This window comes from Gadus morhua, chromosome 10 (assembly GCF_902167405.1).
Source record: "Gadus morhua chromosome 10, gadMor3.0, whole genome shotgun sequence".
Taxonomy (NCBI): Eukaryota; Metazoa; Chordata; class Actinopteri; order Gadiformes; family Gadidae; genus Gadus; species Gadus morhua.
The window spans coordinates 20342916-20370805 of NC_044057.1; the positions used below are offsets into that span (position 1 = coordinate 20342916).

General features: G+C 48.1%; 3 protein-coding genes and 1 non-coding gene across 19 annotated transcripts in view; 1 reads left to right on the forward strand and 3 right to left on the reverse strand.

The window, feature by feature from the left end:
- mbnl3 (muscleblind-like splicing regulator 3) overlaps positions 1-5873 on the reverse strand; it is a 21155-nt gene extending 15282 nt beyond the window's left edge. For 6 of the 16 annotated variants that reach the window (XM_030368114.1, XM_030368116.1, XM_030368107.1 and 3 more), the window contains exon 1: positions 4933-5870. In XM_030368114.1, coding sequence (XP_030223974.1) covers positions 4933-5112 — 180 coding nt within the window. In that variant the 5' untranslated portion in view covers positions 5113-5870. Of the gene's footprint in view, positions 1-4932 lie in introns of all 16 variants that reach the window. The other 10 variants (XM_030368109.1, XM_030368105.1, XM_030368108.1 and 7 more) reach the window with 5 other exon arrangements.
- Positions 5874-13130: 7257 nt separating this feature from the next.
- hs6st2 (heparan sulfate 6-O-sulfotransferase 2) lies at positions 13131-15822 on the reverse strand. Its single transcript, XM_030367758.1, has 2 exons — positions 14884-15822; positions 13131-14735 (listed from the first exon to the last, which is right to left on the reverse strand). The coding sequence occupies exons 1-2, from the start codon at positions 15456-15458 to the stop codon at positions 13889-13891; spliced, it is 1422 nt and encodes a 473-aa protein (XP_030223618.1). The 5' UTR covers positions 15459-15822; the 3' UTR covers positions 13131-13888.
- Positions 15823-16022: 200 nt separating this feature from the next.
- Positions 16023-16095, forward strand: trnaf-gaa (transfer RNA phenylalanine (anticodon GAA)). Its single transcript has one exon. It is a non-coding gene; the product is annotated as a tRNA-Phe (tRNA).
- A 773-nt stretch (positions 16096-16868) lies between these two features.
- The window catches only part of gpc4 (glypican 4), a 33029-nt gene continuing 22007 nt past the window's right edge, over positions 16869-27890 (reverse strand). The window contains exons 3-9 of the mRNA XM_030367759.1: positions 23212-23609; positions 21959-22124; positions 20979-21109; positions 20719-20865; positions 20451-20575; positions 20157-20329; positions 16869-19906 (exon numbers count right to left, since the gene is read on the reverse strand). Coding sequence (XP_030223619.1) covers positions 19689-19906; positions 20157-20329; positions 20451-20575; positions 20719-20865; positions 20979-21109; positions 21959-22124; positions 23212-23609 — 1358 coding nt within the window. The 3' untranslated portion in view covers positions 16869-19688. The remainder of the gene's footprint in view (positions 19907-20156; positions 20330-20450; positions 20576-20718; positions 20866-20978; positions 21110-21958; positions 22125-23211; positions 23610-27890) is intronic.

Below are 27890 nucleotides of genomic sequence, written 5' to 3' on the forward strand. Positions count from 1 at the left end.
GGCCCTGTGCCAACAGCAGCGTGGAGACCCACACGTGTTCAAGGATAATTAAATCAGGGGGGGGGGGCAAGTCTTTACAAAGAACCCCAAAGACAACAGCACAGCCCTTCATCACTTAATATGAAAAGCTTTTCCATTTAATTGGACCACTTGATCTGCTGCTCGCCGCCCCAGTAGAAAAGAAGCGGCTTAACAACACAATAGGCCTTCGACGTCTGCCAGACTAAATATCCAAAGATTCCAACCAATTTTCCCCGGCTAATCTAAGAACTAGATAATTGCTGCTTTAATTGAATGGGTCCATTAACGTCGTCTCAGGAGATGGTGCGCTGGATAATTCATGAAGGAATCCGCAGCCATGAACTGATGTCTAAATCATTAAAATCAGCTGAATTGGGGAGCGGTGTCCTCTTACCAAGGACGGGGAAACAGGAAAATAACATCAACCGTTCCCTCAAAGCAGCACTTACTACATTATGATTTGCGTCAAGAGGATCACATTTAAAAAAAATGAATATAAAATAAATGAAGTACCACCAGAGCGTTTTCCTCCTATTTGTCATGTGTTAAGCGTGGGATAGTAAACACTTCTAATAATCACATGTCACCCATTGCTGGTTCATAGGTGGCGCCATAGATTCAGGCAGTCTTGATGACATCCACACACTGCAAAGTTGTTGGTTAATAACTGAACCAGGCCAAAGATAGAGCTGGAGCTGGTCCGAGATGCAGGTGCTACATTCTCACCATCAATCTATATCTCCCGTCTGATATCGCCACCTCGCAAGTTGTCCAACAAACACCACCAGGCTCCCAGGAACGGGGATTACAGATGCAGCAGAGTATGTGACCGTGCCACATGGTCTGATGATATCAAACATGGCCGACGGGGAGCCGGAGAGCAGAGAGAAGGAGGGCTTGAGGTGGTTGTGACTTTAATAAGGGCATACTTTTTATGGATATGTGGGTTTTATCTCTGGGGAATTCGCCACAAAGAAACTTACAACAGGACGGTGTTTCATATCTGACAAGTTTGGCTAAGAAATAGTCTCCTTGACCCTACATACACATGCAGAGATCTAAATGGACTGTTTTGGTCTAGGTAGGTAGGAACAAAAGCGACAACAGAGATAAGACGTTGCCACATAAAATGTGAGCTTGCAGTTTGCAATTAGCCTTCGTGGGAAAACTTGTTAAACATTAGCTTTGTTCAAACCTCTCCACCCTAGGCTTATAATTATAATCGTCTTTTTTTGTTATGCGGTTCGTAATAGCATGAGCTCTTATTGGCATAAGATGGCAATATCAAACATTAGCAAATGGAAACCATATAGCACAACGTCAAGCTATACCTAGCGTGATCCAATCTGCTCTTTTCCAGGGAAAACGTTGAACACGTTTCTAGCCAAGCATGACAAGTTTAACCTGTCTACATCCTAGCCTTTATGTCTGCGACCCAAAGCCCTTGGTGGAGGGACCCTTTTTAAAAGGTTAATTCGAAAGAAATCTCTTTTCAGGGCCTACTCACAAACCACTTTTGCTCCTACCTTCTCCCCTCCTAACCATTTATCTTAAAGCTTTTCATTCGCCCCTTCGCCCCTCCTCCGGCGCCCCCCCCTCCCGCCTCAATCAGCAGTGACCTTCCTTCTCCTCCTGGGCTCTGCCCTCGCTCCTCTGGGGAGGGATGAACACACGGGGACCTCTCAAGGAACCGCAGTCGGCCATTAAACACCTGGGGGGACGGCAGCTGGGTCCCCTTCCTCTGCAGATGGCTCCCCCCCCCCGCCCACTGTCAAAGGCTCTCATCGTCGCGGCCACACCTACCTACTGACCAGGGGTCAACCTCTCTGGACGGACGAGAGCAGATGCGCCCAATACGGGAAGGTAAACGGGGTCCTTGAAAGCATCTTAGCACGCTGCCATGCCAAAAGGTTCCGATGCTATACTTCTACATACGGATTTATATGAAAAGAAATTGCAAACGCTTTAAAGTTAGCGAACACATGCAGGTGAGATGGGATGGGTGCTGGTGGTGATGTCACCGGGCACCAGGGCGCTGACGACGGCGGCGGACAGTGATGGACGGTGTCAGGGGGACGGCGAGGGCACCAGGAGGTTGTCTCTGTGGACGTGCAGAGCGCTGGAAGCAGAAGAGGTACCGGATGAAGGTAGAAAAAGAGAAAGAGCCGCAGTGTGCTGCCAGCAGGACCCCAGGACAGAGAGAGAGCGAGAGAGAGAGAGAGTCAGGTGACCTCCGATGCAAAATGAAAAATGTGCGCGGGGGAAACACGAGGCAGCCAGAAAAAGGCGTAAACGTTAGGCCGTCCGGAAACCACCTTTGGAACACCCTACCACCAGACATTTTGAGTCCCTTTTCACTTTCAAGTCCCATCTCACAACACATATTTTTAAACGGCCATAATTGTGGTCTAATCCGTCTAATTGTTGTCGCCCACTTCATCCCATTAACGTTTATTTGCTTGTTCTTTTATTTATGCTGTTCTCCTTTTATTTTATTTATTTTGAACTCTGTGCTGTAAGGTGACCTTGGGTGCTTATAAATTAAATGTATTATTATTATTATTACTAAGCCCGCAACACTGGAGTTTGGAGTGAGCTTTGCATTAGCGCGATACGTACATGAGGCTAGGTCTTGGATCAGTGCCTGTCCCAGGCCCAGCCTAGTAAACCTGTTTAAACTCGGAAGGAGCCAGCTCACAAAAGGCCCAATCTCTAATGACCAGACCAGAGAACCTCGAGTCAAGAATCCGATTGTGTTTGACCCTGGTAGTAAGCGGTGGCACAGGACGTTTGCAGGAATCAAAGCACCATCTCAATCCTTAACCTCACGCCGCCAGTGTTAAAACAAAACGCCCCTAACAGATAGTAGACCGTCGCTTTCTTTTAAAAATCATGCATTCTGTCCTCGTCCACACCGTCGTGACTGGTGCCACCAAGTCAAACGTTACCAGAGTTTTGGGTGCTCAACGATGCGGGAACGCAGCCGGGCAGATGTAGTTGCCACATTCATCACTTTACATGACAGTCGCACTCTGGCTAACAAGATAGAGGAGGAAGACGGAGAGGAGGAGGAGATGGAGGAAGAGAAGGAGGTGGAGGGTTTGGGTGCCTCATCTCTTTTCCATTTCCTCTTCCTCCCCCTAACAGACCCATTACGAGCATTCAGAGGCAAAGGGCAGATGAACAGGAAGTCTTACACATCGATGGGACCGAAGGACGCTACAGACAGGGGCCGTGAGCATGAGATGAACATATAAAAGTGGGAAGGAGACGGGGCAAAAGAGAAGGAGAGAGGAGGCATGAGAGAGAGAGGGAGAAGAAGACCAGAGGAGAGGCTGAGAGAGGGGAGGGAGAAGCGGGGTAGAGCCGGGTTGACCGTACAGGAGGACGGCGTAGAACCACCTCCTGTGGAGACAAGAGTGTGTGACTCCGTGTGTCAGTCAGCCCCGCAATAATATATGTTGTCCGTTGAGTAATGGCCCCGAGCACAGCCCGAACGGCACGCCTGCAAATCATGTTGTACGGAGGCGGGTTATTGACACAGCATGCGCGGTGTGGGGGCTCTCTGTTTGCGAGTGCATATCTGTCCATCCTGGGGGGTGTGCGTGTGTGTGTACTGTATGTGTATGTGTGTATGTTTGTGTGTGTGTGTGTGCGTGCGTGCATAATTGTGTTTAATTGTGTGGGTGTGTGTGTGTGTGACGCCAGAATGTCGCCCCTGATACAGAGAGTCGCGTCATTGACCTTCAGCGCTCCCTCACGTCGGTACGTTCTCAAACGCAAATGTGTGACCCTGAGGCTCCGAGAAGGCCAAACATGGCCTTTAATGCTCGGCCGTTCCCAGTCGATAAAAAGGCAGCTTGCGTCTGTCCCCCCCTATCAACTCAGCCAAGGCAGAGCTGGGCTGTTGCTGTGTGCTAAAAACAGCCACGCCACTCAGGAAGATCAAGCTAGCCAATCGGTACGTGCTCATGTGCTGTTGCTAGGCCCTCCCCCTCCCTATCTCTCTCTTTCCCTCTCTCTCTTCCCCGGTGTCTCACACACTCTCAGCCTCCCTATCTCCCTGCTGCTTTGGACACAGAAAAATGGCCGAATAATAAATTCTAACTCGATAAACGCGGAGACGGCAGCTGCAGCCAGACAGTGAGGCCCTTGTCTGGAGGTCTCATTTTTGCTGCAGGGAAGCATGCACGTACACATGCACACACACACACCCATACCGGTACATGTACTGACAGACACACACACACACACACACACACACACACACACACACACACACACACACACACACACACACACACACACACACACACACACACACACACACACACACACACACACACACACACACACAGTCAAAAGAAATGGCCCATTCTTAATTTGAGAGAAATAAATCATGTTTAGCTTCGGACATTGCATGTGCTAAACTGTGTAAGCCATAATACTCCTTGCAGAGAGTATTGGACCTTCGGCTGTGAGCATCTGCAGCAGTAGTGAACTGGCTCTACAATGGAGGAGGAAGAGGCACAGGAAGTAGCTGCATATGTTCACAGGACTCCAACAGTCATGGCCGCCACATTAGAGGGACAGAAAGTCAGCGATTGAGCTTAAAGAGCTCATGTAAATCAACACCAACAGTGCAACTTTATAGCATATTTAAAAGCCCTCAGTGGTCTCAACTTCTAATACAGAAACTCTCCACCCTAACTCTTTGCTGTGATCAAAGACCGTAGATGTGAGCGTATGGATTATGTAGCATAATCCATACACACGTTATGTAGCATAATCCATACACTGCCAATTCGTGTGAAGACAAAGGCCAAAAAAATTAAACACTGTATTGTCGGGCTGACGTGCTGCGTTGTGTCGTGGTGTGCGACGTGTCGTCCGCCGCGGCGGTGCGTTTACCTTGAGCGAGTCGAAGCAGGCGATGACTCTGCCGTTCTCCACGTGACAGCTGCGCGCCGGGTGGGCGAACTTGCACTCAGCGTCCGAGCGCGAGCAGGTGCCCCGCTGGAACTCCCGGCACACCTCCAGGGTCAGCCACTTGGTGTCCCGGCCCATGCTCATGCTCATGTTGACCGCCATGGCGAGCCGCAAAACCCCCGTCTGGTGACGGGGCCGGAGTCGGCGGTGTTCAAAGAGCGGTGGTGGCGGTGGCGGCGGCGGCGGTGGTGGCGGTGGCGGCGGCGGCGGTGGTGGCGGTGGTGGCGGCGGGAAATCAGCAAAGGTCGTTTGCTACGTGTGATTTCAAAAGTGATATTAATCCCACATAAACAGCAGCGGCAAACTTCAACACAGGGATGGCTTCTGTTTACCGAAACGGAGGGGGGGGTGAATTGGGTTTGAGGACGTTTAGGGATCGACTACGCTGGGACCTGGGCGATGCCACAGGGGTTAAAGAGCTGGACGTGTGGGGGCTGAGCTGGATGGCAGGGGCTTAGCTCTGAACCGAGGCCAGCTCTGACTCATAGGAGGTAAAAACAAACGCTGGGGTGACACGCTGGCATGCTAGCAAAACGTAGCGTCCGGGATCAGGACACCGCACTGTCCTGGTGACGCAGGCACTGGGATGACTGGTCCGGTCTGTCTGGTAGCCCCGAGCTCCCCCTTCAGGATCCGTCCCCCGCACCTATCCCTGTACACACACAGTAAGGCGTGAACCCCCGCTCATGACAACATGGCCACGTGTGTGTGACAGCCCTGGCTGGCGCTAGCTACGTCTAGGGGAGATAAATATCAGCAGGCGCGGAAACCTTGGGAGGGCAGGAGCAGGAGGAGGAGGCGGCGTCGTCCTTGTATTGTTGCGCCGGGAGCTGGCGTGTCCGGGAGGGGGGGGGGGGGGGGGGGGGGCAGAGACGAGCACAGCGGCCGGGGCCGCGGGAGGGAGGCGGGGTCTGGGGCTGGGGGGGGTGGGGGGGGGGGGGGGGCACGGGAGGGGAATGAGGGAGGGAGGTACGATCTCTCTCCGGCTGTCAGTGGGAATAAAAAAACAGCCCCATTCAAGGCCAAACATGCAGGGTGTAGCACCTCGGTCTCATCCAGCCCCGGGGACCGTTTCTGGGGGAGAGGGTGGTGGGGGGGGGGGGGGGGGGGCGGTGGCGGTGTGGGGGGGGGGAGGGAGCGCGACGCAGAGCGTGGACGGTGGTGGTGGCGGCGGCAACGCAGTACGATGAGAGCCACGCGGTGCGGGGGAGCTCTCGGGCAAAACTTGCAGCAGCAGCAGCAGCGAGGCACTTGGAAACGTCCCACTTCCTTTCGCTTTGCTGTTTCTGTTCCGTCCCTTTTTCCCTGATCCCTAGTCTTGTCCCGTAGTTCTCTGGCAGGGTGACTCGGTTATCCTCTTGTCCTCATCCTCCTCGCGGGGAAATACACTGCACGCGCCGGGTTATGGGATTGCCAACGCTGCATGGAAGAAAAAGAAAAACGTAGGATACAAAATTAGGTTGAACGAGTCAAGCCAACAGGAGGAACCAAAAAAACAACAATGACGCGATAGATCCAGGTCCTTGTTTCAGAACTAATGTCATGGCTTTGGAGAGGGCGATGAGAGCCACGCGGCAGAAAGGGAGAAGAAGAATTAGAGAGGGAGGGAGGGAGAGGGGAAGAGAGGGAGAGAGAGAGAGAGCGAAACGAGAAACAAATAGGGGAGAGGAGCATACGGGAAGGAGCGAGGGAGGCTGCAATGAACAGGAAAGGGCAAGCTATGTCTTGATTAAGTGATACAGGAGAGAGTGGGACAGAGAGACAGAGAGAGAGAGAGAGCTGGAGAGAGAGAGAGAGCAGGAAAAAGAGAGGAGGAGAGAGAGCGAGCACAAAAGGGGGAGAGAGCAGGAGAGAGAGGATGCGGGAGGGGAGCACAGGCAATAAGAAAGGAGTAGGTTTGACTTCCCCCTGCACTGCAGACCATAAAGTAATTGAAAAAACTTGACATGAACCATATCGCGAGCGGGCTCCAGATTGCCGTGTCCTTGAACAAGCTCGGCCCAGCACATGTGGCACGTTCATCCGTTACTACAGCGAATAGTTAACAATATGGAAAAAATAAAAAGAGGAAGTGAGGGGCGGGATGAGGATGAGCAATGGGGCTCTTGCTTCAAAACTGCAGCTGCTATGCTGCTGGCAAGGCTGCGGCCAATCAGGCGCAGCATTAAAAGGCAGGCAACTACGTCACCGACCAATGACGAGAGAGGTACCGCAACGGCTGCTCCCCTCGCACTGGGCAAACCTTGTGTTTGCACTGCCTCTTATCTGTAGCACAACCGTGCCATGGCCATGGAGTCCCATGCCCAGGCCGAAGCCACGTAGCTCACAGACCACAACATATGCAACAATTTATATATATATATATTAAAAAAATAAAGGTTAATTTTCCATGCGTCATTAGAAAAGTGGACCCGATTTGTGTGATTAATTGTGTGTTGAACACACCCCTCGCTGGGAGACTGACGGCACAATTCAACCGTTCATGGAATGCGTTCACACAGGAAGCGGAGAAGCCCCAGGAATTATGGCCGCACTGCAACATGTCAACATATTCCAACAGAGGAGAAGGATCCACCACACGAGACGGCCGACCCACGTTACACGTGTTCACACGCACAAGGGTAAACAAACAGACAAAGAGGCAGGACAGACGAAAGTGCGAAAGAAAGAGGAGGACTGTAAGGAGGAGGGGAGAACGGGTTGGAGCAGATTCTATCGGCCCCCGTGTCTCATGGCGACAGACACAGACGGAGGAGGCGGCGGCGGGGGGGGCAAGGGAACAAGTGTGTGTGTGCTAATGTGCACAACCCAAAGGAGAACACTGCAGTATAGGGAGGGAGAGAGAGATTTGAGTAGAGGGGGGGGTGGAATTAAACTGATACAGCCATTTGCAAAACCACAACACACACACACACACACACACACCAAGACAAAGAGACAGAGAGAGAGAGATTGCCATGCTTCATCTTTTACTCCTTAATGCTTCCGCCTCCCATGGATCGATATAAAAGCAACCCCCGAGCCCACCTGCCCCCCCCTCCCTCATCCTCCAGTTGTGTGTGTGAGGGGGGGGGGGAGGCTCTAGCCATCCTGTATTCAGATCCACACAACGGCACCCAACGCCCTTGCGAACGCACACTTTCCAAAGGCCCAGTGAGGGAGCTGCCAGACACACTGCAGGCACCGCAGAGCCATGCTTGCTAGCGCAGGGCATGCTAGCACAGGGCTTGCTAGCAGCGCAATTCGTTTTACGCTTTAAATCACGCTTGCATTGCGCTTGTAAGCATTACAAGCGTAACGCTTGTAAGCATTGTGCTTGCTAGTGCAATTGTTCCAGGAGACGCGTTCCCTAGAATGTTACCAGGGAGCAGAAGGGCGGGACAGCCCTCCTCCAGAATGTGAGGAGATACAGTGGGTGGGTGTACTCTTGCACTCACTACAACTGGCTCAGAGTACAGAGACGGAGCTCCATGGACCCTTCAACTGATCTCTCTAATGTTCTCTACTCTGCCTCTCTACTCTAATGTTGATACTCCTTGGTTACCCTCGAACGAACTAAAGTAATATTTATTATTTAATCAAGGTTTTCTGCAGCTCCAGGTGTGGTAGACACAGTGCACAATGCTTCTGAATCACCAAATGTCAGTTCTTTGTGAATTGAAAGAACTTAATATTGTTTCAGTTAGGACTCTGTTCTACACTTTGTTTTATTGTTTTCCAAGACAACCTCGGAATTGTGTTATTATAGAATTATAAGAAGAGAGAAAGCTACTCCAAATACAACTATGCAACGACTCAATCAAATCAAACAGGCTTCGCAGAATATACTCACTTACAAAACTAAGGTATAAAATATCTTATTAACCATAGATATATTTTTTACGGTATTTCTAATACATTATTTACAGATAAGATGTTTTTTTTTTTACCCCATTGAGGCTCACCATGAGATTAATTAGCCCTCTCTGTGAATTATTCAGCTCCAGCAGAGAGAAGCAGCAATGTAAAGGGTAAGAGGCTGTGTGTTGGACAACCGACAAAACAAATAAGTTATTTCATTATTGAAACATAAACATAGAAGGCTAATTATGGAGATTTGATTGCCATGTAAAACACATGTTCTCTTTTGAATAGGAATATGACATGTTAATACTAATTCAAATCCATCCATAGTTCTGGATGGACAATGCAGAGTGCGAGTGGTGGATGGCTGGCTGAAGAAGCCTCACCTGGTCCGAGTCACACTGATTGGACTCTGGGGCTGAGTGAGGCTGCACACCTGTCGTGCATTGAGCAATCAATGTGCACAGGTTATTATCACCACACACACTCAGGAAGCTCTCCTGGCTGGAAGTACGGATCACCATCTCTACGAATCATTATCTTCAAACTCAACAATAAACCGGCTTCCAACGTCACCAGCCTGTGTCAGCGTCTGGAGGAGCCCACAAAAGCCCCCCAGGTGGCGTGTGGCAGCCCCCTCGGTTGTGTGTAGCATTGTCCGTCGCTACAGACATGTTTGAATTAATGTTGGATCTGATTGCGATAAGTGCCGGGCTATAATTCCATTTATATGACGTAAGAAAATGCATTTGGCATGTTCTTATAGTAGAAGGGGACTATTGCAGGCAGGGTTGTAACCCTGGCTAACATAATGTTGCTCCGCAACGAACGAGAGCATGAGGACGAGAGCAGGTGTAAGAAACACAAACACAAGGTCAGGATAGCGTTCGAAAGGGATATTACAAATGGAATGAGATACATTACTATCGAGGCCACCCTGGTTATTAAATTGACAACTGGGAAAGTGTGTGTGTGTGCACACACACACGCACACACACACACACACACACACACACACTTCTGTAGAGCAATATCAAAATATCAAGGAACATTTGTTCCTGCAACTTTGAACGCATTCGTTATATCATCGTCCAACAAAATACAGTATCTACGTGTGTCATTAACTTGCACTGAATGTCTTATCCTCTAAGGATGCAGTCTGCTTAGCCGCGAGTAACTGCGCTAGGCACTCCGTCCTCATTTTTATCATCATGATAAAATGGTAACATGTGGCTATGACAAAGAGGTAAAAGCCCACTGGTCAGTAGAGGTCGGACTGAATGTAGGACAGAACATGGAGGCCCGGTTGCCGTTGAGGAGGGCGCACGGCAACCCTCAGCCAATAGTGAGTGAGCCCCTCTGGGCTCCAGCAGTATAACCTTCAAGTGGAGTGGAGGGCTGATGTCCGCACTATGGTAAAACACAGGACAGAGCGGACATCCCGACCACAGCCCACGCTGTGCCATCATTGGTAGGGTAGCCCTATGTTGCTGTACTTGTATTCTGACGAATTAACGGCTGGGCTATTATGACAATACGTTAAACATTTGTGGGGGGAAAAGATATTACAAAACAATTAAAAGCTATTATTTATAGATATGCACTGGTAAGGATATTTCTTACTGGTACAAAGCTATGCCTTACTGCTGTTTCTACAATAGGTTACAAGCTCCTATTAGCGTTTAAATTGCTTTATGTAAGAAGTGCATATTAAGCCAAATTAGCGTTACCACAAAGATCTACTTAGCATCCTTGATGGATTTTTACATTTGTTTGTAGTTTAAATCCATTGTACTACGTCGCTTTCTTGGTTGTCTTAACCTGCTGATTCATAGGCTGTAGTTATACAAGGCACAACACCTTCTATCTGCAGGGAATGATAATGAAAGATGTAATGCACGTTATTACTTTATTCCTGTTATTGGCAAAATCTCAGAAGCCAACAATGCATCACATGGATGCAGGCTCAGATAAATCAGATGGCAATGGGATTATTTTAGAAATATGCATAGAAATGGAGCAAAAAACACATTGCGTGGTATAATAAATAAATAACATAAGTACTAATTATAACAGGCAGGGAATTCTTTTTTTTTTTATTATTGCTTTTTATTTGACCTAGTCATTTTAAGATTCTGTCATTTCTATCTGCTTGAAGACTAATGCTTCAAATGTATTCTAATGTGAATCCTTTTGAGAGCAGTTTCGGTAGAAAAGTGTATACATTTGGCTTACTACGATAGCTGATGCTCCCGAAAAAAACAAAACACGGGAGATAAACGCAACCGGATGACCAACAGGTCCTATGGTAGAAGGGGGAATCGATCAAATTCGGATGAGAATAGAAGCCAAAACCAAAGCCAAACCCAGGCTGGGTGGATGAGTAAAGTAAGTAGGTTAAGTCAATCTGTATAGGCTATATTTATCATATCAGCTCATTAAAGTAGCGCAACACCCTAAAACACTGTTAAAACGTGTCTAGCCTATTTGGTTAAACATACAGAAATAACAAATAGAGGAAGAAAAATAATACGGTGTGGGTGCAAAAAAATAAATATATGAGCCGTGCACATATTATTGTGCTGAGGCCCATAACGATTTCAATATAGTTATATTAGCAAAGACCATTTAACTGTCTGAGCAAGAGAGAGGCGACGTGGAGACGCTGTGCACGCCTATGGATTGGTGGTTATTCAGCTCCAATTTAGTAACAGAAACGAGCTAGACTGCCGCAGGGTCCAAAGCCTGAAGGGCTTATGAGCGAGTCTAGACACGTTTACTGTTAAACGAGGTAGGACAATATAGCCTGAATGGACTGATCACGGCGTCTGACCCTTAACCCGTTTGTCACCGTGTTGTTGTTGATCAAGATCTTAGCGGCAGTCGCAATGCAATTGTATATTTATAGACCTTTCCTTTGACCAGATCATAGATAAACAGGAAGTAAAACCCAATAGTGCGGCGTTATCAATCGATATAAGACGTCTCCATGATTTGCTTATTTTTTAGCTTTGTGTTTGGCCTTTCAACTTCTCTCATGGGCTTGCACCCAGCTATTCGCACACGTAAAGTTAGAAACGCCAGGCCAACATAAGCATGATTCACATGCAAAAACGAAAGAGAGCTCACTCACTGCTCATCCACCCGTGGCTGCTGAATCAGTTCAGTGCGCAACAATTGACCATGTTAGCCTCTTGCTCCTCGATAACCCCCGTGAAACGTTAATGACACCAGCATAGCAATGCGCTTTGAACAGGCTACACAATTATAAATCTTTGTATATATCCGGGCACTATAATACTTGTATACTAAAAATTACATCACAAAATAATTGCATTTGTAACAAAAAGATTGGAGTTGTTACGCATACCACAGTATAACATCGCATGCAAGCAAGTGCGCCAGGCTCGCTGAAAAAAGTCAACTGCGCCAGACATGTTCTTACCTGGGCATGTCACACAAATCACATTCAAATTTCAACGTCTCCTCGTTCATGTGCGGCTGTCTAATAACTCACTAGCCTGCTGTGTCAAATCGTAATTTCCGTCAACACCGATTCCACCAGCTAGACGTTTTCTGCGGTGAAATTTAATATTTAAAAATAACCAAAACAAGATCGACGCGTGGCTCACGACGGAGTCGCTCGTAGATCAAAGTGGGAGAGAGCGAGCCTGGGGGAGATCCGTTCCCCAATTGCTCGGTAGTCACAGATTCCGCACAGAATCAAAATTTAAGGGAGGGCAAAATGGAGAGGGAGGAGTTCGAGAGAAAAAAAAAATTGGACAAGGATAGAGCAGTAGTATGAGCAAGAAGACGCACCGTTTAGTCTGTCATGACGCAAGGACATGGGAAGGGGAGCCAGGTGGATCCTTCGAGTACCAGTACCGTTGTCTTTGAACTGGATTTCCAAATATGTAGTTCACGATAGACGCTTCAATCTATATGCTTCACTAACCCTTCTGCAGCAGTAACTCCAACCAGTTTTTACCTAGTCGATAAATTAAAACATTTAAAGGCGGTTTGTGGGGATATTTTATAACGCTTGAGGAAGAAAACGCACGAAATCACGATTGGTTCTTACATTTAGGTTACAAACAAGTATTACCGTGTGCCTTGGATGGATTGGATGGATATCGTTATATGGCTAAGGTTTTATTTTAACCAAACTTCTTTTACCTGCTGGGGTCATTTATATAGCTTTAAAATGTACTATACCGGCCCCTGCTGGTACTATAAAGTATAAAACATGAATATGGATCAGAATGAGCACAGCGTAGTATTTTGTTTCTATTTTTTTTATATAAAATATTAGGACACAAACATTACATATGCACATAACATCGATAGTTATGTTATGCATTGAGGTAAGTATAAAAAAAAGCAAAACTGCTTTTGTCATTGGTCACATGGATGATTGATAAGTCAGTTTAGCGTACAACACATGCAGTAAAAAAAACAATTATACAATTTATCGTTTTGAAAAGAAAGTAACCATTTCATTCTTTAGCGTACCATTTGACTACTTAAAATGATTCGGGACTATGATTGCCAATAAACTTCAGGCAAGGCTTAAAAAAGGTCTAATTTGCGGTAATTGCTCTACCTTACTATACCTTCAAATCCCCCAAAGATTAGCAAAATGATTTGAAAAAAATACAATACAGAAAAAAATACAATCTGGATCAATAAATAAATGTGCGTTATCATCATTAAGGACTGACCATTGTGAGACAGAAAAATAAACTTACATTTAGACTTGTGACCACTGGGGTTAATGAGGCAAACGTGGCAAAATAATTAACAAAAATAAAGATTAAGACATCCTATTTAGTATCATTCCATTGAACCTTCCCGAAAGGCCTTTTCCATGATTAGTTTCTCTAGTCTAGATCCTTACCTAAACACAACCACCTCCTCTTACTGAAACCATTGCAACCATGGTTACCCTAAAACATAATACCCATTGTTAAATACAGTCCTAAATGAGCCGTCCATATAATGCCTCATATCGGCCACGCCTCTACCGACCCCTCCACTACCACTGCTCCACATTGTCCGTGTAGTCTTCCAGGGTGCCGTTCTCCTCCAGGTCCCACCAGTCGGGCAGCAGCCCCTCCGCCTCCAGGGTCTCCCCGCCGCCCTCCACCATCTCCTGGGTCGACTGGCTCCGGGTGACGGGGCGGATGTCCGCCCGGTGCGGGGGGGTCGTCTCCTCGGTGGGCCTCAGAGGCCTTCCCGGCCTGGCGGAGGAGAGCCTTCCGCGGAGCCGCCTCCTCTCCTGCTGCCTCCTCTCCCGTGCCTGCCTCCTCTCCTGCTGCCTGGCCCGCTGGAAGCGCTGCAGGAAGAGGTCGCGGGCGTACTCGTACAGCTCCACGTCCCAGCGGTTCAGCCCGCGGATGCGCCGCTGCGTGTCGAGGGCCACCTCCACGCTGGCGGCGCGGGTTCCGTTGAGTTGCGTGAACGGAGCGATGAAGGCCAGGCGGAAGGTGCGCTCGAACAGGTACTGGGTCTTGCGCTGGTACTCGGTGAGGCCGAAGAAGGCCATGCCCCGCAGGTTACGCTTGGCGCTCTCCAGGAGAACGGCCGAGCGGTCCTCGTCGCCCATGGCCGACACGTTGTAGCAGCCCACCAGGCTGAGGTCGGCCAGCATGCGGGTCTGCCGGTTGTTGGCCAGGTTGTAGGGGCAGTCCATGAACTCCTGCAGGGTGCAGCCGGACCAGTCGTCTCCCAGGTAGCAGCTGGGCAGCTCCGACAGGGTGGGCGAGTGGCCGTCGCATACATGCAGGGAGGCCTTCCAGGTGGCTCCGCGCTGTACGTGGCGCCACTCGCTCAGGTAGCGCCACACCGGGTCCCGCAAGATGGTGATGTAATAGTAGTTCCTCCTGGAATATTTCAATTAAATGTTTGCGTCAGGTTTCGTATGTCAATTTCTTTGCAAAACAGGCCAAACCGTACATAAAACAATTAAGAGTCAAAGTAATTTTCTGAAGTTCTTATTTAGGATCATCCCTCATATTTTTTACATCTTACCTTGGAATTGGTGTTTCGGGGGCCTCGTGTGTATCCATCCGAGTGGGAACGCAGTTAGTGAGCTCGGTCCAGTCCGCATGGAGCCCGCAGCTCCAGCCGGTGGAGAATCGGGAGAAGAGCCATGTCTCCTTTTTACCTGGCCGGAGGCACGTGCATTTCTTTTGACCTGCATGACACTCGCATGGCCTCTCCAGTTGGATGTTTCGCACCAAATGGCGCCCAAACGTGGTTCCTCCAGTTTTTTGGATGTGCAGAAAAACGATTACGTCGTCCCCCTTAATGTTAAAATCTACAGCACGACTTAGGTCGGCTTTTGTAAAGTTAAAGCGAGGGACAAAGCGAACCAGGGCATTGTCCTCGGAGATATACGGGTCCTTTGGGGATCCGTCTTTACCGTCACCATTTCGGTATGTTATGGCATCACTAGCACTGTTGGACTTGAAAATTGACCCAATGCGCAATATCTGGCAATCAGAGGTACCCGGACAAACATACTGAAGAACTATGACGCCGAAGAGCATTAACATGAGCAAGACGATCAAGAGGCGGTGGCTGTGGCTGGACTTTTCATCCATCTTCTCGAGAAAAACAGATAATCATTACTCAAGCGGTCAGATCCCCTGCCCGAGCTGGGGAAACTAAATGTAGTTTGTTTTGCTAGCGACCCTTCCAGCTAGCTACAATGGTCGCCACCAAAACAACAACAATAAGATCGCTAACACAATTCACTACCATTTGCTAACCAGACCATAAAGTGATAGCGCAGTAGCAAAGAAAATGTTTAAAGTAAGATTATCTCCAGTTACGATTGTAATTTAATACAAGTAAAACACCGCTGTGTTATTTCTTGAAGCAACACGTAAAAAAATATTTGTTGGGAAGTGTCCCACCGCTACCGATCCCGATCCTTGACCTTTCTTTCCCAGCAGTCACTGCGCTAAAAGTGGGAGTAGAAATTACGTCATGAAATATCATCGTCACGGGTTAATGTTTTATTACCAGAATTTAAATCTCCGGTTACTTTTATAATCTATTAAATAAAGGCGCAACAATTATTTCGATTACAATCAAATGTCATCGGTTATCGCAGTCTGCAAATGTATTTTGCATTATGACAAGGGGTGAAGCGTTGTGCAGACGCCGAAATAGCTCAGTTGGGAGAGCGTTAGACTGAAGATCTAAATGTCCCTGGTTCGATCCCGGGTTTCGGCAGACCATTTTGTAGATACTTCAACTTTGATTAAATGCCGGGCTGCTCCCAGCATCACTTGTACAAAAAGGTGCCATTTTAGAATCTGCCTAACTTCAAACAGAAAAGGTAATCTAAAATCGTCCAAGCAGTCTGACATCAACACACATAACCAAGAACACCCGGGATGTGGGGTAAAGTACTGTAAACATAATTACAATTTGACCAGCTAGATTATGTCATCGGCACTTATACACAAAATAAGATTATATATATATATATAGATATATATATTTATAATTAAAATATGGTGATCTAAGACTAAATTATGACCATATCAATTATATTACGCCCGCTCCTCCGGCCTAATGCCATGTATATATTATTTGAATACAACCTCCCACCATCACATGGGTTTTGTTGACGGAAACGCATCACCAAATTATGGAAGATGCTGACTTTGATTGCTTTTTATTTGAGTAGTTTTAAGAGGCTATATTTAGTTTGCACTCCTAGATCATCATATTCCGGATGTATTGTATATTATATCGTGATTATGTACTACAATTCGTGTGGTTATATCAGTGGCTTGTAATCCTGTGTGGGATGGGCTTGTGTCACTTGTGTTGCATGAAACGAAAATTAACAACATCATCACCTAGCCATTCGCATTCAACCCAAATGTCTTGAATGTGAAGTTTAGCTTTTAGGCATGAGGCACAAATACAAATACAGAAAAGGAACAAATCTTGAGTTTACATTATTCATGCAAGTCATTAAATGAAAAGACATTTGCTTAAATATTGACAGTCTTTATTTCAACAAGACTAGGAAATGATGCTTAATATACCTTTTCTCTTACAATTTAACATCTACCTCATCTTGTTTCCCACAACATTTAGGAAGTACTCCGACAAGTAAAAATCTCATGAACTGTTATAGCCTCTTTAAGAGACCTCTAAAAAGGTTGCTCAATATTTACATTGTTTTTTCTCCTTTAACTCTTGTTCAGTCACTCCATTCTCTCCATTCCTCAGTGTACGAGTACAACTTTCTGTCCTTGAGGGCCACAGGCAGGCGGAAGGCTTCCCCCAGCCAGCTCCCTGCTGGTTCACATGAACAAGTCAATCCTTAACTTACATCCACTGGGGGAAATGTGACTGCCCTGGCCCGCAAGCACAGACATTAACTATCGCTACCCAGAACGTCCCCTCGCCGCTTTTGGGAGAGATTCATGCTTCGTTACTTACAGATCCGGCTCCCTCTCACTAACAACTACAATATGCACATGCCCTTGCAGAAATGTTGGTGGGTCATGGGAACGTAGGCACTGAAACATTCTAATGAGAGGGCCCCACCACCAAACCAACCTGTCATATCAAGACGTTCTGTGATGGGTTGCATAGGTGTTTCTGCTGCTTGGTTGTTTTAAATTCTCCCATCCCTCCCCGCTGGATGGGAGAGTCCTTAACTGGTTTCATTCACATTCTCTCCCTTTCCGTTGGGATCAATGGAATAAAACCGTAAAGAGTCTAAACAGATTTTCTCTATTATTTTAACCTGCATTAAATATAATGCGTTGATTCAAAATGTCTAACAAAATGTCTTATGCCAGCACTTTTCAATCTTCATGTATCATTTTTATCTGAATGGTGGATGCATGTGGAATACTGTAAGTTTAAGCTAATTTTGTCCCTTCTGGAAGCACTTTTGCAAAGGCATCGCTTAACAAAACATGCATAACTTACTGTACACAAAAAGCTATTTTCGGCACCACGTAATGTGAGAGGTGAAAAGACCCGGGCAATGAAACTGACAGGATATCAATTTAAAAGAAAAACCTTACATTGTTCTTGCCACTTGGCTACAAGTGCAACCTAGTACAAAAACACCTTGAAGCGTGATCAAGCAGACAACAAATACAAGAGACTGCATTGACTAGTCATTAAAACCTACATTCTTTTTTTGTTTGTTTGTTTAGCCTTTAAGAATTAGTTGACAACGTACCAAAGGTTTTTCAACCTCACCGACACCTGTGTCGGATCCGCTCTGGTGGAAGTCATGATTAAACGTCAACCGGTTCCACATGTTCATTTGGAATGGCATGACGTGAGCACCAAAGGCTTTCAGAAAGGAGTCCATTTACACTGAAATCACCTACAGAGGTACACTTGTGTATACGGGGGATGGGAAAAGGGGGCAGAGGCAAAATCGGTGTACACCGCCCCCAAATCTGTGCACAATCAGTCCCACACGCTCCTAAAAAGAAAGCCAACATTAAAAAGACACTGTAGTACCTAATATATATCTTCATTCCAAAACAGATCTAGAAATTACAACACTTTCTCCACATCAAACCCTGTGTTCAAAATAGTCTGTCATTTTGTTGTACTTTGATGAAAACCTCCAGAGCCATATTAACTATTGTTCCTCCCCCACCCCCAGCCCAGATATCATTGGACATGCCGCTCACGTCCTCTTTCTTGTCTCTCTTGACACGCAAAAATTGCATCAGGTCAGTGTACAACTGATACAAACGTACCGAAGGGCAGTCAGGAATTGTGTAGTGAACCCAGTCTCCATAGAGGATGGGTAATGCCTAGGGAGGGCCGGTCATCCTAAGAAATTCACACGCACGCCACTAACACCAACACCGAGCTTGCCGTTACATCTAAAACACGATCGTTGATGGATGTTTAATGACTGTGAGGTATTATTTTTAAATTGCCAAAATGGTTTCTATTTACTTAAAAAAGAGGTTGATAGATAAAAGCTGGCATTAAGGTTGAAATAACTCGTTATTAGAAACTACTGTATACATATTAAGGCACATGAATGCCTTCCCAAAGAATGATTGCATCTCTAGGTAAAACCGTTGGGAGGCTTGTTTGGTAATGTTGCTTTCTGTAGCTCTGGAAGAGGCAGTAAGCAGCTCTCCAGTGCAACTGTAAAAACCTGATACGGTGATCTTTTTTCAGTATTTTTAAATACTCTTACAACAAACTAGCCTACAAGTACCGACTGGCTGATATCCGAATTGGAAGCAATAGTTTTCCATTTCATAGGCACACAGAATTATACCTGCTAAACGTAGATGGAGGGGCTGTTTGTGTTTGATATTTGGGAAATACCACACAATTCCATTGTTTCAAAAAAAGAACCGAGCAGTTGTTCAGTTGCTTCCTATTCTGATTGCTCAGGCCACAATGGTTTAGGTTCAGATAAACGATCATTTTAGATTAAAATGCTAATTGAAACAATCCTATACCATGTCCAATCGTCGAGTGTTCAGAGCTCTCAAGGGCTGCGAGCATCGAAGAGTTCTTGGAAAACACTACATTTTTTTTCTTTTTTGGAAATCATATCGCTGTACATCGATGTCCTTAAAAAATATATAAACAAATAATTAAAACTGAAGTTATTGTAATATTGTAATATTAATAAGAGTCTTCCCCTCCCCCCCCCCCCACAAAGGGCGGACAGACCAAGGTTCCTGAAGGCAGTCTTTTCTTTCTCAAAAGTTCTCTGACAGATGTCCCCTTCGTTCCGTATGTTTTCTTCTTCTTCCTCTTCCTTCCTGGCGCTCTCGTTTCCCCTCTGGGCCTCCCGTCTGCTTCTATCTCCAGTGGGGAGTGAGCAGGGCCAGCCCGCAGGCCGCTAGCGCCCAGCTGCCCAGCGTGGCGCGGTGGGCCGTCGACTTCTCCTTCACAACCACCTTGTGGACGCGGGGCACGACCGGGTTGGCCGGGGTGGAGAAGTAGATGTCCCGGTCCGTCTCGCAGGTCGGCGAGTCGCAGCCGCTGCCGCTGCCCTCCGCGCCGCTGGCCTCGTCCCCTGCAGGGATCACGGGAGCCGCGAGGTTTGAGCATTAAAAAGGCGCGGTTCTACGCTACATTTACACTTACAATAAGTACATTGGTCAGAAGAAACGTGTACTTATTACTTGTTTTTTTTTTACCTGTGTATTTTATTCTTATGCATGTCTTTTGAGTATTTAGAAAAGCGCAATATGACTATAAATAAAATGCAGTTCATTATCAGTCCTAGAAGGCGGGAGGCATTCGTGCGGTCTTTTGGTCCTCACCGGTATCGAAGGAGATGTCATTCCCGCTGTGTGCTGCCTTCAGCCAGCTGGTCATTTCCTTCAGGACGGCTATTTGACTGCGAATGACCACGTCGGGCCTCGTGATGTCCACCTCCACGTCTGGGTTCGACACCTGATTGGCTAGGCCATTGCCGATGACGACGGCGTCATACCTAAAAGCACAAGGGGGCAAGGGTGTGAGATGTAGATCGGAGCCATGGCACTGGTGTACAACCGCCACGCCACGCAACGACTTCGAGGGACTGTGGCTTGTGGGCGTGGCGGTGTCCATACCTGCTTTTTGCGGTTCCGTTCCAGCACTCGTCACCCGGTGCTATTCTCTCCCCGTCGCACACCGTGTCCGGCAGAGTGGACCAGAACTTCTTGGCGAGCTTCAGCTTCTTTCTTACATCGGTCGTCTTAAGAAAAGGTAATGAAATAAAATAAAGTGAGCATAAACAGTGAGTCAAGCATCACAACCAACCAAACCCCGAAAGTCCTACAGATACACGCTGTAAAACTGCTTCATCATCGCTATGCTGGTGTTGTGGTGGGAGCGTACCAGTCGGTCAAGGCTGGTTCCGGCCGCTGTGGTGGGCCTGGCGTCGGGGCTGTAGGGGCGGAAGCGACCGGTGAAACCCGTCTCCTTCACAGAGCGCTGTGACCGGGCGACCTTGGCTGGCCGGGGCTGACCACATCCCTGGAAGATCTGCAGAAGGCACCCGGAGAATAGGTCAGCGGCATCCAGTGGTGTGCGTGTGTCGACATAAAGCTATGTATATTTATTTATGTTATCCTCTTCAGAAGAAAAGAAGTACTGACCTTCTGCGACACTTGCATGCTGTTCTCCTGCATGTTCATGATAGCCTCGGAGATCTTCACGTCGATGGGGTCCATGACGGACTCAAAGTTGAAGGGCCCCTCCAGCCGGTCTGCCAAACCGAGCATGGCATCTGACACAATGACACAAAAAAGCAACAACAAATATACATTTAATTCATGCAGATAGATTCAATTGCATTCAAGAAGAATGCCTTCGGTTGCCCGTACGTGTAACGAACACTAGGGGGAGGCACTGTGCTGTGTGCTAAGAGGGAGCAGACTTGAGATGGAGCCTGTGGGGGCAGCTGGGATAGGAATGCAGAGCTCTGTTTCAGGCGCAGGGAAGCTGCCACACAGAACAAACCTGAGGCCGCCTGCCACACAGGCTGCCCTGCTGTCAGCACACCAACTGAACATAACCGTCTGCTTGAACACCTTGTTCCACTCTCCGTTTCTAAAAACCTCTTGCCGCTTGAAGAGCCTGAATTATACGGTTTTCAAGTATCTTATCTGAGCAAACTTGATAATAATCATACACATTTTCGGAATGCATGGGAATAATTCAGTACTATAATGTATGATACTGTTAAGTACTGAAGCCATAAACATTACATGGGCAAAGATTTGAGGTAGATGCAAGAAAGTGAACGAATATTTGACTTAAACTTCTTCTTTCTTCCATCCAAATGTATCAACGGTCAGAACAAATATATCAGTCTAACAACGAAATAAAGAAGAACTTAATTCCACTAACAATTCCCTTATTGGTCAACCAACCCATCCGCATGCTAGTCAATTCTCCAACCAAAGAACCAGTACCGGTACCTTTAGTTTGAGAATTGACTAGCAGAAGAAGAAAAACCAGAAGAACCATATCTGAAGAAGAACCATAAGAACCATAAGGTTCTTCTCTGTTACCTTTGGTTGGAGAATTGACTGTGAGCCGGATACTAAATACAATTTGTTGAGTTGGGACTCACCGACAAAGTTGTTCCACTCGGTGTCCAGGTCGGCCTGGTTGGCCAGGCAGCCCCGCATCACGTTGAGGCAGTAGTTCTGGCAGGGCTTCAGGGCCACCTGGCCCGAGCAGTAGGGACAGTACAGCATCTTCATGGAGGCCCGCACGCAGCTGGGAGACGCCGTGACCTTGAGGGGGGGGGGGGGGGGGAGACACAGAGGTGTGACCCGGTTAGCACTTGACACAACACATCCGGACTGGACACACCGGGCATCACATCTGGACCCTGAATGCACTGGCTCTCTTGTGGGCCGTTGGACTCGAGTTTGTTTTAATCAAAAGAGGGGTACAGTAAAAACGACTGAATTTGTTTTATCATGTTAATCCGAAACTCTAACCCGTGAAGGAGTCACTGCTGTTATGGTGAAACTAAACATGAGCTAGTGTTGAATTGCACATCTAAGGAGTTGACGTAATCAGATAAATATACGCTGCACACACATAAAGTGTCACACACACGCACACATTGATATTCAATTTCAATCGAGTCCTGGAGCGGAAAAGCCCACACCTCTGCCTCCTACGTTGTCATATTATACCTCGACACACGGTCAAACTGGTTCTTCTCAACTCGTCAAACGCACAAAAAAAATCCCTGTGCTCGGCGATGACAAATCAGGGCATGACAAAAGCCTTGCATTCTACATTCAGCCTAGGGCGACGGTTTTACCTTGCACTAATTCGCGATCAACCCCTCATTACACACAGTGAGCACAGGACAAGCCCAGTGGTGTACATAACTCTTAAGGCTGACGTCCCCTTAATCAAACATTGAATGGAGGCCGTGTTTCATTTCTTTCCCCCCCCCTGTGAAAGACCGCAACACCGACAAGGCAGCCTCTCCCGGCAACGCGCTAGACAAACTACACTCAAGAGAGACACAGAGAGAGAGAAAGCCAGACACAGAGAGAGACAGAGTCAAAGACGGGGGAAGAGAGAGAGACGGCGAGGGAGAGAGACAGAGACAGAGAGTGAGAGATAGACAGAGAGAAACACAGACACAGAGAGAGAGAGAGAGACACAGACAGACAGGGAGAGATAGACGGAGAGAGACAGAGACAGAGAGACAGTCACAGAGAGAAACACAGAGTGAGACACAGAGAGAAACACAGAGGGAGACAGAGAGAGAGGCAGAGAGAGAGAGAGAGAGAGAGACACAGACACGGAGGCACAGAGACACAGGCCGAGAGAGACCCCCCCCAACCCCCCACTTACCGTGGACACTCGGTTGACCACATCGGGCATAAGTGCCAGGCCGCGGGTGAAGGTGCGTGCCGCCACGAAGGCCCGCGTCAGCTGGAGGCGGAGCTTGCGCGGCACGTCGCCGAAGGGCTGCAGCTGGTCGGTGTGGCGGCTGACGCACTCCATGTAGGAGCTGGTGAAGTCGTACTGCACGTTGACCAGCCGCAGCATGCGCTCCAGCAGGTCGGCCCAGAACTCCGACAGCATGGCGTCCAGGTCGACGCCGGCGCTGCCCAACAGGTAGTAGCGCTTGAGCGAGGCGAAGAAGTTCTTGAAGAGCTCCGCGTTCTGCACGTACATCATGCCGTACGTGCGCACGAACATGCTGTTGAGCGAGCGCTCGGCGTTCTCCAGCAGCTCGCGGAAGAACTCTGGAGACACGATAGAAGGGGGGAGGGGGGAGAGGAGGAGGGGGGGGAGAGGGGTATTAGTTTGAGTGAAGGAGACTCAAAGTAAAGTAACGCATTACCTTTAAAATATCGGTAACTACCCTACTTTACTAGACTATAGTAACACGCTTGAGAAGGCTGCTCTTGCCTGCAAGAGGGTGAGAGGAAGTCACACTTACGATGTCATAGCTTGCGAAATAGATCAGGTTCATTCAGCCTTTGGACCACATAAAGTAACAGCATGTGTCACCGCCGCTTAAGTGCATTCGTTTTAATTGTATGGGATAAGGTGACCTTTTTATATTTTTCATTGACCACTTCATTTTTGTTCTCGTTTCCCAAAGCCTGTGTTTTGAAACTTGTGTGTTGCTACTGATTGACCTCACCATTGCCTACTCTATCCTGTTGTTTGCAGATTTTTTTCAGTGAGGCATTTCTTTGTGCAGACAGGGATATAGTTTCATAATCGTTTATATATAGATGTATACAATAAACACTAAGTGATGGTAGGGCTATGATGTTGGTCCATTTATCTACACTAAAGTAAGAAACGGGAAAGTAAAGTAATAAGAAGTGAAGTTACTTTTCAAATGCAGTAACTAGTAAAGTAATCTCATTACAATTTACTGAAGTAACTAGTAATAAGTAACTAATTACTTTTTTGAATAACTACCCCAACACTGACTCTTGTTAATAAACTATAATAATGATAATACAACAATTGAATAACATTACATCTAGACTTAAATAAGGACCAACACAGGCCGTCTTAAACTGCATCCTATCAAGGAGCGGCGGAAGGATGGGTTTGAGCTCCATGATCGGACCAACAGAACCATCTGCAGCCGTGCTCGATGGAATCAGATTGAGGACTTTTTCCATGCGAATCCCGTGCCAACATTTTGACAACTTCTCCAGCCAGCCGGGGCAAATACAGTCAGAGCCATAACGATAATCACTTTGGAAAGAAAAGGACATGCGGCCAGGAAATTATTTTGGGACGGGGAGAGACAGCCAGGGCCAACTAGACTAGAGGAGTGGGTGAGGAGGAGGAGGAGGAGGAGGAGGAGGAGGAGGAGGAGGAGGAGGAGGAGGAGGAGGAGGAGGAGGAGGAGGAGGAGCCGGGCAACTCCATCAAACAGAGGAGCAGCACTGGCGGAGGGGCATTAGAGGAGAGCGGCGTTCCGTCCCGCCCGCACACTCGTTGTTTCAAACAGAAAGTGTCTGCCTGCGTCAGCCCGCCGAACACTGACCGGCGACCGCCATCAATGGCGTTTCTCTGTTGTCACATTCCATTCCGTTTCCTTTCTCCCCGGCCGTCTCTTGGACTGTCCTTCAGAGGCTCTCTCAATAGGATTACTGCATAATGAAGCACCCTGCCCCAATGGGGACCTGTCCCAGACCAGCAACACAACAGCAGCTAGCCCCACATCCCTCACCCTCTCTCTCTCTCTCTCTCTCTCTCACTTCAGAGGGTTCTCTTCACTGAAGGCAGGGAACAATGACCTACTTCATCCTAAGGAATGCCCATCAACCCCTCTGCCCCCCCCCCCCCCCCCCCCCCCTTCCACCTCCACCCATCTCCTATACCCCCCAATAATCCAGCCCCTTCTTCCTTGAGCCACCACTGCTAGCTGCCCCCCCCCTCCCTCCCTCCCTCCCTCCACCTTCTTAATCTGAACAAAATGAGAGTTCCAGAATTCCAAAGTCTTCCAAAAAATAAAGAACCTGCCGACGTGCCGGTGCTCCACCAGCCCTTTCACTGCCCCCTCCCCCCTCCTGTCCCCACCAACACACCGCTGCCCTGAGACACAGGCCCCCCCCCCCCCCCCCCATCACACTGGAGCTGCCCTCTGCTTGCTTTTGACATGTTAAGTTCCCATGCTCCCTTTGGAGAGGGAGGGAGGGTTTGGGAGGGAGGGTTTGGGGGGGGGGCTGGGGTCAGTACTTTCCCCTCTGAATCTGCCACCAGGATGGACGAATGCGCACACACACAGACGCGCTCACGCACACACACACACACACACACACACACACACACACACACACACACACACGTTCAGAGTGCCGCTGTCACTTACACTTCAGACTGACAAACCAAAGAGAGGAGGAGGAGGGAAGAAAATGAGGGAAGGGATGGATGGGCGGGAGTAGCTTGGTGGCGCTTTTTCTTTTTTTTTCTTCCTCAAAATCCCTACTGTGTCGCCAAGGATACCGGAAACACTGCAGGACTCCCCTTCCCCTCCCCCCTTCATTAAAGCCCCCCCAACACACACACACAGCGAAGTTTGACACCACATTGACAGAGATTAAAACAAAGGACCCCCACACCGCACAGTAGCCACAAGTTTAAAGGCGAAGAAAGGAGACAAGGGAGTGAGGAGGAGGGGAAGAGGGCAGAACGAGGCTACACTTCCTCCATTTCCTTTTTATATTACACTAACTAGTTGGAAACACAGTCCCCAAAAAGACTCCCAAACCCTCTCTGGAGTCACGGAATTAGTGTGTGTGTGTGTGTGTGTGTGTGTGTGTGTGTGTGTGTGTGTGTGTGTGTGTGTGTGTGTGTGTGTGTGTGTGTGTGTGTGTGTGTGTGTGTGTGTGTGTGTGTGTGTGTGTGTGTGCGCGCACAGGGGGGGGGGGGGGGTCTCTGGCCCATACATTTGCTGCTGGAGCATGTGAAGCATTATGCATTAGGCATCTTGCATTGTCATTAAAAACAGTTTATGACACACTGCCGCTCGCCAAACGGCCACAGCGCCCAGAGCTGCCTCCAGATTTTTCCATAAAAAAAGAAAAAAAAACACAACTGTCCCTGGCCGGTTAGCCGACCGCTCTGTACGAATGTGGGTGAAAGGTTACGCATAAGAAGGGCACGACTCCTTACAAAATGTAAAGTAATGTTCCCCCCCGAAAAGCTGAACTCTCTTCAGAGTCTCTTTCTCTATACACCCTAGCCCTGGTACCACGCTGGAGAGAGGGGCTGATCCCCCCCCCACCCTTGGCCCCAGACCCTTGGCCCCTCCCACTCCAGGCGGTAATTGCATCCTATTTGTGCCAATTAGTCTCTGTGCTTCTACCTTCCCTTATGGGATTCCAACCCCCCTGCTGCTAGCCTGCATAGCTAAGGAAGGGTGTGTGTGTGTGTGTGTGTGTGTGTGTGTGTGTGTGTGTGTGTGTGTGTGTGTGTGTGTGTGTGTGTGTGTGTGTGTGTGTGTGTGTGTGTGTGTGCGTGCATGCGGCCTCCTATATAGGAGGGCAATAGGAGCTTTAATCTTCCGTGCTTAAATCCCAGACACAGCCCTGCTCTGTTGGAAGTCAGCGCAACAAGACAGACTGACACACACACATGCCCCTTTCACACCGCCGCAAAATCGGGGCCGGTTCCGGGCCAGTTCGGAGCTAGGGCCAGGGCTTTGGTTTCACACCGCCAAAGAACCGGCTCCGGCCCCTAAAAACCGGTTCAACTCTGGCCCCACTTTAGAGCTGGGCTAGAACTAGAACCGCTTTTACGCCGGGGGCAGGGGGCGGAGTTATCCGTACCTTCATAAACAGGAAGACCAACGAAGACCGGCATTTTTTAAAACACCGAAGTAAACAATGGACGTGAATCCGTGTATGGTTCTTTTTTGTTTTTTTCTGATTTTGTTTTAAATCGGAATATTCAAAGAACGAACCATACACGGATTGAATCGAAGACGAAATTGTTGTTGTGTTTGAAACTGGCGCGAGGGTTCTTCTGCGCGCCTATTGTGTGGTGGTTCAACGCGTCAACGCGCCAACGCAGCTAGATGAGTCCATGTCCATGCAAGTGAACGGAGCGTTCCCTCTTCGTCATAACTATCAAACCAAACATCCTTCACATTCTCCGAGCGAACATTATGAAAGTAAAATGCACATTTCTCGCTAAAAATGTTTCCATAAACGCATTTGATGGCGTAACTATGTTACTATTTCCACCCAGAATAAAGAAAGATGTCGGCCGTATACTTCTGTCCAAGCTCACTAGCCGAGACGTTTGCAGTGACGTCATGACGTTGCTCACGCCGGCTCCATGGCTGGCTCTGGCCGGTGTGAAACCAACCGGTTCTTAACTGGGGTAAGGCTGGAACCAGTTTGGAACTGGCCCTAGCACCAGCCCGGAACTGGCTCTCGGTTCTTTTTGGTGTGAAAGCGGCAACAGACAGCCAGACAGACAGACAAGACGGAGAGACGGACGGACAGAGGGACAGAAAGAAGGACCCCAGGGCCAGGACAAACACTGGG